General features: G+C 34.6%; 1 protein-coding gene across 2 annotated transcripts in view; it reads left to right on the top strand.

The window, feature by feature from the left end:
• Grik2 (glutamate ionotropic receptor kainate type subunit 2) overlaps positions 1-14,439 on the top strand; it is a 564,289-nt gene that overhangs the window by 537,290 nt on the left and 12,560 nt on the right. For both annotated transcript variants that reach the window (XM_042679550.1, XM_042679551.1), the window contains exon 15: positions 12,580-12,830. In XM_042679550.1, coding sequence (XP_042535484.1) covers positions 12,580-12,830 — 251 coding nt within the window. The remainder of the gene's footprint in view (positions 1-12,579; positions 12,831-14,439) is intronic.

The raw sequence follows: 14,439 nt of genomic DNA, 5'->3' as shown, positions 1-14,439 counted from the left end.
AAAACAAAAATTTAAATTTAAAAATTGAAACACTTTGAAAATATGTAAGTTTAAGGAAATGATATTGAGAGAAGAAGGATAGGATGAGAGCAGGGGAGAGATAGAAAGGAGACATGAAAAACTAAAAAATAAAAATTCTTAAAATTAGTTACATCAAAATTATATAGGTATAAAGAGATAATACTGCTATTAAAGAATTTAAGCCTAAGAGTTTGTGAATTGAGTAATAAATTTCGGGATTAAGTGTGTATCCAGTTGGGTATAAAGTCTCATAATTGACGACAGGTGTGTATCTGGGGATGAGCAGAACAGCAATTAAGTCACGCAAAAAAGAAAGAGAAAAAAATGAAAAGAATAATAAAACAGAACAAAAGATCAGAAGAGATTTAAAAAAGCACACACACGTATACACCTAAAATAAAAATTATGAGAGTAAAAAAGATTAATAGAAAACAATTAAAAAAATCAAAATTAAAAATAGGTACAAAAAAGATTTCTTTTTTTCTTTTTTCTTTTGGTGGTGGTGGGGGGCAATGGGAAGATCCTGTATCTCCCCTGTGTCCATAACCAGTGTCTTAGTGGAGTTTCTGGTCAGCTTGTGGTGTTTGCTTTTCCTGTGGCTTGATTGGTTTCTTAAGTCAGTTTGTTTGAGCAGCCAGAAATAATTATTATAAATCAATAATACTTTATAATAAAGTGTGCATAGTGAGAGTAATCCTGTTAATAAGTCTCATGCAAGTTTTAGTTCATCAGAACGTCCTTATCCATACTCAGCCTAAAGTAAAACATGTAAGAAAGGGTTATACCATTGACTATTGTGGAAATGATCTACTTTGACATTTGAATAATGTGACATTTCATTATTTTTATTCTCCAATGTTGCATACATGAAATGTACTATATCTTTATTTCTCATTATTTGATAAAGTATGAGACATAAAACTGGTACCCAAGGAGGAATATTTTTTGTTTGAGGCAGATGGCAGGGTTTAAAAAACTCGAAATCAGCAAGAGAAGCATGTTTCCTCCTGGTTTTACTCACCATCCATTTCTAGAATTCCCAATTCATCATGTAATAAGTACTGTAATATTCATCATTATAGATGCATAAAATTGCCGGCCTTCAGCTTTTCAACTTTACTAAAATGAATGCATACATTTGTCTTCATTAGTTTAACATAATGCACAAAAATTGATGCAAATTATTCATGTTTCTGCAGGTCAATCCTGCCATTAAAATGCATTCTATTTTGTCTTTGTATAAGCAGCATAATTTTAAAATTATTGATGTGATTTTGCCAAGGATAAATTGAGATCTAATAATTTTCAGGAATTGAATTTTTTAAGTCAAATTATACCTGTAGAAGCTGTGCATTCCTGGGATAATTTTTAAAATCTAGATTGCATGTCAGTGAAAACAGATGAGGGTCTCAATAAGTGTTGCCTACTCCACAAATACTCCCTACAGACTCTGGCATGCTAGAATCTAGAAAGCTTCCAAGGGGAATTTGATGAATTGAGAGCACCAGTGAAAACAGCCTTCATTAATATTATAAATGATGACCAAATGGTATCCACACAATGAGGAAAGAGATAATTTACATAACATGAGGGCTAGTATGGATATCTTTTATACACAAAGACTAGATCATTTAATTCATTTAGTCCAAGGCTATGGATATAAACTCTGTTTAAAATTATCCCTGTCTGACTGTGCCAGACAGTCATCCTTCAGTTGATCAAGCTGACTAAGTACAATGAATCACTTTTACTAGAAACTCCAACAAATCGAGGTGTTAAGTTTATTCTTAGTATGCAGAGTATCCTGGGCCTTCATATTCAGATGAATTGTGAAAAATCCTTGTTTTTTTTTTTTTAAATACTAGGAAAATTTATGGCCCTACCCTGAGACTCATTGCCCTTCTCTTCAAATAGATATAGTAATGTCAACATACTCGAGTGGCAAGGAGAATAAGTTTATTACATTCAGAGCATTTGAGTAGGAATATATGTATGGCCAAGGATGATTCAGTTATGCCAAAATAAACATGTGCTTCAAACCATCATCATGTTGTACATGATAAACACATGCTGTCTTATCTGTCAATTTGAAGACAAAAAAGTACAATAATTCTAAAGGATTTTCTAATAATGTTTTCTAATAACTGATAGAATGCATTTGTGCTATTTGTACTTGAAAAAATACTGACAGTGGTTATGAAATGATCTCTTCACAAAAACATTTAACTGTGAAGCAGTGAATATACTAATTAGCTATAAGTTATTCAAAACATAAACTCCATAATGTCATGTATACCACAAAAACAAATCTGCATGTCAATGTTTTTTTAAAGTAAAAATTTTAGAACAGAATGACTGCCGGGCTCTGATGGCTCATGCCTGTAATCCTAGCTACTCAAGAGGTTGACATTTGAGGTCTGAGGTTCAAAGCCAGCCCAGGCAGGAAAAGTTCATGAGACTATTACTTCCAATTAACTATCTACAACCAGAAGTGGAGCTGTGACCCAAAATGGTAGAGTGCTAGCCTTGAACAAAAGAGCTCAGGGACAGTGCCCAGGTTCTTAGTTCAAGCCCCACACTAAAAAATAAATGAAAATATGAGAATGGAAATTCAGTGATATAAAATGCAATCTGAAATTTAAATATTGCATTGGACTTAGCAATTCTTGGGATGGACCATATAGGTGCTTTGAAGGATAATAAAGCTCAGCCACTACTAAGAGAATGTGCATGGTTCTGATCTTTTGTTTAATATAAGTTTTTTTTTTCATTGTGAAAATACTGTACAGAGGGGTTACAATTACATGAGCAAGGTAATGAGTACATTTCTTATCAAGCATTGTTATCTCCTCTTTAGTTTCCACTTACCATCCCTGCTCTCCCAGCTCCCCCTCCCCACACCAAAGTTGTAAAGTTCTTTTTTCAACATAAGGACTTGTACATCTCATTGTTGCAATGGGTCCACCTGTGTCCCTATTTAAACATTTTGTTTTTTCCCTTCCCCTCCACAAATTATACCAACATCAAATACAGTGAAAACAAGGGTTTACCATAGGGGAGGGGCCTACAAAGCAACAAAAAAATCACCCTATAAATATGTTAAAAACAATAGCAAGAAAATAAACCACTTGAGTCCTTACCTGTGGGTTCATTTTGCCTGACATCAACTTATCTGACCTTTTCTGCTTGTCTCATACATATACTAGTTATTGCAAATAAGGGAAACCATGGGGCCTATGTTTCCTTGGGCCTGGCTTACTTTACTTAATAAAATTTTTTCCAAGTCTTTCTATTTCTTGACAAATGGGGCAATGTCCTTTTTTCTGATGGAGGCATAGAATTCCATTGTGTATATATAACACATTTTCCAGTTAGAATGGCTATAATCAAGAACTCTAATAACAACAGATGCTGGAGGGGATGGGGCCAGAAGGAAACCCTACTGCATTGTTTGTGGGAGTGTAAACTTGTTCAACCACTTTGGAAAGCAGTATGGAGGTTCCTCAAAATTTTCTGATCTTCTTAAAAGATTTTATCATGGAAAGAATGCTTAGAAAAGAAAAATCTCAAAAAAGCACTCAAAATTTGTTGTGCCTTTAGAGTCCTTGGTACTCAGCCTAGGAAGTATGAACCTGTTTCATAAAATTTAATACAGCCAGTAGAACTTTTTTCTATGTCTAAAGCTGATGATTCTGACATACCTTCAGACCATTTTGTGCTGCCACAGCTTTGATTTAATAAAGCATTGTGTAAGGAAACTCTTATTGTTGAAATAAGTAAAAGAGCTTATAAGTATGGTTGTCACCTTTGTTTACTCAAGTATCTAACCCCAGATGTGTTAAATAAATGTGTTATAGATTCTATTCCATTAATTTAATGAATGTGTGAGGTTCTCAATGTTGAAATTCAAATTTGGCATATTTTAGCTCTATTATAATAATTAACCATTTCTTGGCTTCTTCTCTTCATTTGTAAACGTTTACTGAATGTGGGGCCCTGTGGTGGGCCCTGTGCTAATGCTGAATGAAATGAAGCAAATATTGAATGTTTACTTTACTCACACTGACAAGTAGTCTGGTGCAAACCAGACATTTAAAGAAATTTAATGCTTGCATATATGAAAATACTTATCAGACTAAAATATTTCAAAGTTGAGAAACAAGGTATTTTCATTTTTGTTTTGTTTTGTTTTGAGGAAAGTCTCTGGAATTCTATATGGTGAAAGCTGAGGACCAGTGACTCATATATATAATCCTTGCTATTTGGAAGACTGGCATCTAAGGATCATAGTTCAAAACAAACCAATTTAGGAGATGCTTAACTCCAAATAACAAGCAAAAATCCAGAAGCAGAGATATGCCTTAAGTGGTAGAGTTTGTGTTGGGAGTGAAGAAGCAGAATGAGAACACAAGGCCCTGAGATTAAGCCCCAATATTAGCACATACATAGAAAAAATTTATGATATAATTATGTATCTACAGATATATAAATGACTATTTCAGAGCGAAAACTATTTTGGAATATTAACAATCTCAAAGATATGTTAATGTTAATATTTTACTTCTCTAAATGTATATTTCCAAATTCCAACAGAACACTAGTACTAGGCCATTACATGTTGATCATGATCAACACATAATATAATTATAATATCTGACTGTAGAAGAAATATAAGATAAAGGAACCTGAAGCCTTCTGGAAATCAACCAGACAATGTGTGTTACTATGAATGTGAATAATACCCAAAAGCCTGTTAGACTTCTATTCTTTTCCAATGCTGACATTTGAATTCAAGGTCTGAGTTAATCTACTTTATTTTTATTTTTTTGAGGAGATGACCTCTTTTTCTTTTAAATAATATTTATTATCTTAAGTCGCTGTACAAAGGAGTTGCCATTTAACAAAGCAGTTTATGAATACAATGCATCTTTATGTCATCCTTCAACTTTTTCACCCTCCCTTTCCTTTCCTTTTCTTAATTTTGTGGTATATATAACTAATTCTTGACTGCATTACCTGACCTGCTTCACCTTTCCTTCATCTAACCGCCCCCCCCCCCACCTCAGCCTTCCTCTTGCTTGCACCCATTTCCTGGTACATATTTTGTTGGGTTTTGACCTAGTCTTTATAGAAGATTCTACTATTTGAGCTGTCTATAGAGGCTATCATGCTTCAGTTAATTCATTTGTAACTATCTGCATACTACCTGTATATACGTATAGATTTATAGGCACATTTTACCTACCACAAATGAGGGAAAGCATGCAACCTTTGTTTCTCTGGGCTTTGCTTACTTCACTTAACATAATTTTTCCAAGTCCTCCTCCTCCTCCTCCTCCTCCACCACCACCTCCTCCACTACCTCTTCCTCTTCCTCTTCCTCCACCAACACCTCCTCTTCTTCCTCCTCCTCCACTACCTCCTCCTCCTCCTCCTCCTCCTCCTCCTCCTCCTCCTCCTCCTCCTCCTCCTCCTCCTCCTCCTCCTCCTCCTCCTCCTCCTCCTCCTCCTCCTCTTCTTTCTTCTTCTCTTCCATCTCTTTTTCTGTCTTGGGGCTTGAACTCAGAACCTGGTCACTGTCCCTGAACATTTGTGCTAAAGGCTAGTGCTCTACCACTTTGCATCATGACATCACTTCCTCTTTTCTGGTGGTTTATTGGAGATAAGAGTCTCATGGACTTTCCTGTCTGGGCTGACTTTGAACCAGAATTCTCAGATCTCAACCTCCTGCTTAGCTAAGATTACAGATGTGAGCCACCAGGTCCCAGCTGTTCCAATTCTATTTCCTTATGAATGGTACAGTATCATTTTTTCTGAACAAATGCGTAAAATTCCATTGTGTATATACCACATTTTCTTGATGCATTCATCCCTTGAGGGTTGATTCCCTACCTGGGTTTGCTAGTTATTTTGGAAATAGTATCTAAAAAACTTTTCTATTAAAAATGGCTTTGATCTGCCACTTGCTGGTCTTGGCCTCTTGAGTTACTAGCATTATAGTCATGAATCCCCTATGCCTGGCTAGACTATTTTTGTATCTGTATTTTTTTATGGTACTGGGGTTTGAATTGAGGGGGTTGTACTTGCTAGTCCTTAATGCTTGAGTCATATACCCAATACCTTTTGGGATAAGGTCTAACCCTTCTTGGACCACATCCTTCTAATTTTGCTTCCTGTTGGCAGATACACATACCATGCTTACTTTTTTTTTCTGATGAGATGGGATATCACCAACATTTTATCTGGTTTGGCTTTAAACTGTGATCCTCTGAATCTCTGCATCTTCAGTAGTTACGATTATAGGTGTGAGTCACCAGTTCCAGGATAGACTTCAGACAGAATATTTAGAGGCTAAGTGCAGAACAAAAACCATGTAATTTTCTTTCTTTCAAAAATAGTTTCATGAGTTTTGGCATATGCATGGATTAAATAATTCTTATAACTTTTGCCTCTCAAAGTAATCTTCTAGAAACTTGGAAGTCAGGCAGAGTCTTCACTTTGATACCAATTCTCATAGGATAAACGTCTGTGAAACCATGGAGCAGGAGATGGAAATACAACTTGCTTGCTTTAGTACCACACCGTGTGAATTCAAAGACAGGGAGAAGGAAATAGGGATGAGACCAAGCAGAAAAATCTAACAAGGAATCACCTCTTTCTGAGTGTGAGAACAAATGTAAGCAGTGGCTTACAATATGTAGAGTTTATTATTTCTAAGGAAGTGAAAATTCAATTTGAAAGAATATTGGGGGTCATCAATAGATGCAATAAAATTTTATTTCCCTAAAAGTAACTATTATAACAACTACAAACATGAAGAATTGTGCACTGAAAGTCCCTAAGTTAGCACATGGTTCTTATAATGAAAGGATGTCTCAAATTAATCAACTGCATAATAATTGATGAGTCACTTTACAGATACTAAATTTAAGAAGATTGTACAGTATATATAAATTTGTCTTTTTTTCTATTTTGTCCTTAAATTGATAGTTGGAAGTCTTTAGTCTTCTAATATGTTAAGCAAAATTGCAACAAATATATATAATTTTTTATAATACTACTCAGGATCCTTTGATCAAGAAGTCATTCATAATGAAACCCAGATACATTTCCCCAAAGTGACAAAACACAGGTTCGGAAAATACTGGTGTATGAGTTTTAGAAGAGATATTGATGGAAAAAATCACCTCATTTCTTAATTACTTAATTTGCTTCTACTGTGGTTTGAACTCACAGCCTCAAGCTCTTGCTTGGCTTTTTCCTCTCCCAACTGGCGCTATCACACTGACAATCCTGTATTTTTGGATGAATTGGAATAGTCTAGAAGACTTTTCTTACTGAGAGTGACTTCCAATCTTATCCCTACATCTTATCTTCCTAAGAAGCTCATATTATAGAGGTGAACCTCAAACTTCCAGCTCCCTTGCTTATGTTTTATTGATCAAACCATGCAAAAATCTGCTATGGAAAAGAAACTTTCATGAGTATGGATGGGAAATTGCCAGTATGAAAAGACTGATTTTTGGCATGTCTCATTAAAGCACATTGTAGACAACATGCTGAACAATAGTAACAAAAAGCTTTCAATAAGTCTGAGAATTTAAAGCAATATGGCTTGCACTGGCTTGATTATTCCTATATTATGTAGACAGATTCAAGTAATGTTGCTACATGAAATTGTAACTTTGTACAGAGAATTTAAGTGTCATCATTAGAATGAATATATCAGTAAATGGTGTATAGCTGGGTTAAAATTTAGAATTAATTAGGTTACTACAGGTGTGTTGCATTTTTTTTGCTAGTCCTGGGCTTGAAGTCAGGGCCTGGGCACTGTTCCTGAGCTTCTTTTGCTCAAGGTTAGTACTCTACCCCTTGAGCCACAGCATCACTTTCAGCTTTTTCTGTTTAGGTGGTACAGAGTAATCGAACCCAGGCTTCATGCATGCTAGGCAAGCACTCTACCACACACCCATATTCCCAGCCCCATGTGCTGCATTCTTAAAGTAAATCACTTAAAATTGATAGGAGGGAGGGAAGAAAGTGGATGAAAAATAGGACAAAAGGGAGGAGAGCAGAGGAGGGAATGAAATTCAAGAAAGGGAATGGAGGGAAGGAATAAAAGGGAAAACAAAAGTAAATGGTAACAGAAAGAGTGAAAAGGAAAAGACAAGGCTAGGGAAAGGGATAGAAATGCAAGAATGAAAGGATTAAGAGAAGAAAAAAAGCAAGGGGGGAAGGAAACAACAAAGAAGAAAGGTAGGAAAAGGGAGAACAGTGGGACTGAAGAGAGAGAAGGAAGGGAAGAAGAGGATTAATTGAGGAGGGAAGGTTCATTTTATGCTTTGGACCTTAAGCATTTGACACATGAAAACACTTCAGTCAACTAAATATACATGCCTTCTTTCTTCCTTCCTTCCTTCCTTTCTCCCTCACCCCTTCCTTCCTTTCTTCTTTCCTTCCTTTCTCCCTCCCTCCCTCCCTCCCTACTTTCCCTCCATTTTTCCTCTGTCTATTTCATCTTTCTTTGCAAATTAGAACACTTTCTACCATGTAGACTGGATTTGTTAACTTGCAAAAACAGATAATTAGGAAAAATAATAGTTCACTACTATGCATATAGAATATGTTTAAATGATTAAATTCTCAGAAAAGGAAGAGTATAAGAAAAACTAAATGTCAGAGATTGCATAATGAAGACACTAGAGCTAAATTTGGCTTATTCTTTATGATTTTTTCCCAAATTGCATACTAGCTTGCATTTAAAATATAAAGAATTTTCAAACCAATATCTCCAATGATCTCCATAATAATGAAAACATATGGAACCTCTATTAAAGTTCTGAGTTTTAGTAAAACTGGAACTGGAGTGCACCTCATCATCTCTGGACATTGCACCTTTCCACATACTTGTGTACATTTCTTCATTCACGGTGCTTGTCTGCTCTCAGAGCATGTGAGGGTCCACGTTAAGTTGCTTTAGTGCTGGTGATAGAAGACATATTGATAGTTCCCTCAGTTCTTTACCTGTTAGATCTACAGTATTCTGAAGGAAAAAAAAAAACACCCTTTTCTTAAGTCAAGCATACTGTATTAGTCATTCGCTTCTCTAAATTTACCTTTAGTGCTGACAGTTTCTTGCTTGCTGGCTTATAGAATTGGTATAGAGAAAAAATTAGCCTACATCTATCGAACTAACTAATGACTGACCACTTCATTAGGGCTAAGTGCATGGCTATTCACTGCACAAGGAGAATGAAAGATATCTTTGCTTTTTCATCTCAGATGTCCTTGAGCTTTCTCAATCTGATGAAATTATAGTCCACATTTGACTTCTGCTAGAATTGTATAGAAGACATAACAATTCATTGTTGAAACACCTTTCCTTAAAAAAAAAAACCTTGAACTAAATAAATGACAGAAAGCTAAGTAAAACTTTAGTGATTTTCTGACATTGATTATGTGTATTGTTAAAAACTCAAAATTATGCATATTAATTTTAAATGTCTTGATAAGTCAAATATGAATCATAAACTACTATATCTAGGAAAGTGTCCTGAGGTTTTCTAGCCATGGAATATTTTAATATTCACAGTCATTACTGGTAACAGGAAGCTCAGCTGACACAAAAATAAGAGATGTCTGTCATTTGCTGAGAAGTGAAGCTTTTAGTAGGTTGCTTGGTGCTTGTAAACACTGAATATTTTATTTGAAGATATTAGCACAAACATCCCAATGCAGCTGAGTAATTATGGTAATTTGACAATAATATATTATTCTTTCAATATTGGTCAGGAGATAGAAAAGAGCAGGCACAACATACTTAACTGGATTGAGATTTTTTCTACATTTTTTTTCAGTTGGCCTATTACCCAACTAAAAAGTCACCACAATCATCTTTCTTACAATTGTGTTTCCACAAAAATTCCTACATTTTTGTATTACGCAGATGCAACCATTTGTTACAAATACTCTCACCACACTTTATTTCAGATACTGCGATTCTAACTGAAAAACCAAGACTAACAAACTAATTTTACATAAAAGAAGTCCCCTTATAAATTGAATATTGTCTCCTGAGGACAAAAACAATAGTAATAACAGCTATTTGGAACTAGATGCCAGTGGTCACACCTTTAATCCTACTCAGGGAGGCTGCGTTCTAAGCTTACCTGGGAAACTAGTCTGAACTTTTGGTTCCTCAGATAACTGGCAAAGATCAGGACCAGAGGTGAGGATCAAGTAGTAGTGTACCAGGTGAACATTTAAGCCATGGTGAACATGAGGTCATGAGCTAAAACAAACAAACAAACAAAACACCAAAGCCAAGAAGAAGAATGCTTATTTTAGAATAAGACTTGACTATACTGACTTCACATCTGGCCTGACCCATCTATTGAACTGTATTAATTTAGTTACTGTAGATTAATGACTGTAGAAAAAAGCATGGTTCAACATGATAGACCTAATTTGTTGTGTTATTACATCAGAAAGGCAAGATACATAAGATGGTTGCTTTTATATTAACAGAGGAATGCTATTAATCAGATATAATGTTCCTCTGAGTATGCACATAATTGCACAGAATTTGAAAAGATTGGTAGATGGATGGTTGGATGGGTAGATGGATGGATAATTAGATGGATTTGGTGATTGAATAGACACAGAGACTGATATGTTTCATTCCAAAGAAATTCTATCGTAATCTTAGGGAATTTGTTACATCTAGACAGGAAAATAGTAGTGGATGAATTAGGGTGCCTATCAGGTGGAACTATGATCAGGAGAGAAAGAAAATATCCAGGAAAATATCTAAATTTGCAGAAATTGAGAAGGATAGGTGAATTCTTAGTGAGCATTAGTATTTGATACAAACCAGGCAAAAGAAATACCCTTAAAACGTTCAATTCTTGAAAGATGAAAATTGCAAGGCAGTTCTAATTACATGAAATGGGTTCTGCTCCTTTTTTTTTTTTAAAGCTGTGATATGTGTTTTACAGAAAGCAATGGCTTCTATCTTTTCTAATGAAGTAAGGATTGTGCTTTTCCAACAGGAAACTTACTTCATCTGATTCTCCCTTTCTTTCAACTTATCTATTCTTGCCAAACAACATCTATATATGCAGATATAATCACAGGCCGCATTAAATAAAAGTTGAAATATTTAGCATTTTCTGTAAGTAGAAAACCTTGCTGTGTACATTTATGCAGAAAAATAGAATTTGACATATAGTGTTCTAGCAAAGTCAATAAAACTTCAGATGCAGGTTATTTCTGGGGGGGAGAGGATAATAAGACTAATCTCTTGGGATAAGTGTTAAACCATACTTGCTATTTAATACTTTTCTATGCTTCTGGACATCTTATTACTAAAGATTACTTATGATGTAGCTTCAAGTGCATAGGAAAACCCTCGTAAACAAATATTACATTTTATTCATATTGTTGCTTTCACTGACAATAATATTTTCCTAAAGCACATAATGACTAAAACAAACAAACAAACAAAAAAACTTCAGTGTCAATCCTAAGATCCATGTATTAGGTATTAGATCACCATTCCTATTTTTGAATATTTTACATCTTACATCTAAACAACCGGTGATGTTTATCCCCATAAATAGCAAATGGAGTCACAGATATCTGGAAAACATTAGGCATCTTTGAATTCAGCTTTTAACCATGACTACACTGTATAATTTTATTTAATCTTGGAAAACCCATTTTCCTACATTATACCTTAAAATAAAAGGTTTTATTGGACTCCAGTTTTAGGTTATTTCATTGGGCTATATCTGGATATGAACAAATCTTCTTTGAGAATTTTTACTCAGTGAGTAGTCTAGGAACAACTGCTCTGAGGTGCTTGTCTTTAATGATTGAGACATTGTTTTTTCTTCAAGGCAACATTCCAGGTTACCCAACAAAATCAAGAAAGGCTGTCTAAAAATCTTAGTACATTTCTGTGTTTTTCTGGCTGTTATTTTTTCTGCTCAGTATTGGTACACTTCAAATCTTTGGAGAAATCTCTGCTCTCCTCTCCTCATTTCAACCCTCTCTCTAATTTTTATTAACATCAATTGACTGTACAAGGAAGTTTCATTTTGACAAAGTCCATATATACATACTATATATGTATATATATATATATATATATATATGACATTTTATTATGTTTGTGGTTATATAAAGAAGTTATCATTAGGCAAATTCGTTTATAAATACATCTTGATCAATATAGATGTCACACCTCTTTCATCCATCATTCCCTCCCATCCCTTCCAAGCCAACTCTCCCCGCTTCATGCATTTTTTAGTTTCATGAGCTATGCAACTGCCTGTTATGACTGCATATATCAAACTCATCCTCCTCCCTCCACACGTATCCAGTCCCAATATATCTCTGTGTTCCACTTTCGTATGTGTATAGAAAGTATGTCGACCCTATTCACCATCCTTCATCCTCTCGGTTAGCTCTGCTTTATCCCAGCCAGCAAACGATTCCTCTAATTGGGGAATTCTGTTTCCCTGGAAATAGTTAACCTAAGCTCTCCTTTTCTAGGTTCTCCATATCGAGACAAAATCACCATAGCAATCCTTCAGCTGCAGGAGGAAGGCAAGCTGCACATGATGAAAGAGAAATGGTGGCGAGGCAATGGCTGTCCGGAGGAGGAAAGCAAGGAGGCCAGTGCCCTGGGGGTGCAGAATATCGGTGGCATCTTCATTGTTCTGGCAGCCGGCTTGGTGCTTTCAGTTTTTGTGGCAGTGGGAGAGTTTTTATACAAATCCAAAAAAAACGCTCAGTTAGAAAAGGTAAATATTACTTTCTTGCAATTTAAAAGACTTATTTTTGTTATGATAAAACACAAATGAAATGATGTGGGTGTTTTTTGGGGGGGGGGGCGTTGTTATCTTTTAAACCAAGGAGAATGCTTAAAAGTATGGCTCCCAGTGTCTTCTGTCATTCATCACACAACAAGCATTATTTTTGTGAAATATAGCATATTTCACAAAAGGACTCTTGATCATCCTCATGATTTTCTTTTTTAAATCCAGGTGTAGCCAGTTTCTGAATGAATGGCTATTTCTACTTCTGAATAAGGAGAAACTTGTTGAATTTAACTGCAGTTAGTTTAGTGGGAGGGGTTACTTTATGAAGAAGCAAAAATCAGAAATTATTTAGAAATTAAAAACGAAGTCAACAGATGAAAATGTTAAGAGGCAGTTACCTAAGCGTTTCAAACAAGGGAGTAAAATTTGAATATTTCATTTAAATATCTACTAAATTTGTTGTTAAATTTGTCTTAGAAATAATTTAGAAATAATTTTCATTTTTCCATAATAATGAATGTATGAAAAGACGTTGTTTCTTTTATACCACTTAATAGTATTCATAAGGAGTCTTTTATTGCCTTGTCCCAGAGTCTTTAGGAGAATATGTACCACCTCAAAGATGTTGAAACTTACAATTTTCTTTGTATTTTAAAACATTTAGCCATTTGTATAAATGCTTTTGTATACTATTCTTGTAAAGTTTGTGACTTAACCTGAACTCTATATTTCTAGTTCTATAATTTCCTCGTGTTTAAAATATGAGGATATATATAAAATCATTTTAGAGAATATATGTTGTAATTTGTATGTAAATTTTTAGCCCTAGTATAAATTAGCATTTTGAACTCTTCTAGCACTTTATCAGTTTATTTGTATGTAAACATCTTTTTTTGTTTTAATGGAAAACAAAATTATTGTCTTAATCATAGAACCTATAGGAGTGAGTTTATATTCTCTTTAATGCCTGAAAGGTTTATTAAATTTTATTGGTAAATACATAGTGCAAAAAAGTGGCATTTAAAAAATAATATCAAGGGCTGGTAGCTCAGTGGTAGAGTGCTTGCCTTGCATGCATGAGGCCCTGGGTTCGATTCCTTAGCAGAAAAAGCTAGAGGTGGTGCTGTGGCTCAACTGGTAGAGTGCTAGTCTTGAGCTGAAGAGCTGATGGACAATGCCCAGGCCCCACGACTGGCAAAAAAAAATGTATATATATATATATATATATATATATATATATCTCAAATAGTGCTACAAAGGAACATATTGTGCTACTATTTGAAATACTTGACCTTCTTTCTAAACTATGTTGGAAAACATAGTTGAAAATGTCTTCCTTGGCATTGCAAACATGAATACTGACTTCTTGAAATCAGAAATTTAATTACATAATTGTTTCTATTTGATGATAGTACTTAAGATGTATAGATGAAATATTTGTAAATATTTCAAAATATTTATTACAGAAATGAATATTTTGATAACCCATACTGTCTCTTCTTAAATATTTTTAAATTTTGAAGACTTCAGAATATCATACAATTTATTTTCTTAGTACACTAAGGCTGGGTACTCATGACAAATATTTGTT

This window comes from Dipodomys spectabilis, unplaced genomic scaffold, assembly GCF_019054845.1.
Source record: "Dipodomys spectabilis isolate Male_0828 unplaced genomic scaffold, ASM1905484v1 ptg000053l, whole genome shotgun sequence".
Classification (NCBI taxonomy): domain Eukaryota; kingdom Metazoa; phylum Chordata; class Mammalia; order Rodentia; family Heteromyidae; genus Dipodomys; species Dipodomys spectabilis.
Note: the sequence above shows the minus strand (reverse complement) of the source record. Positions and strands in the feature narration are given on the sequence as shown.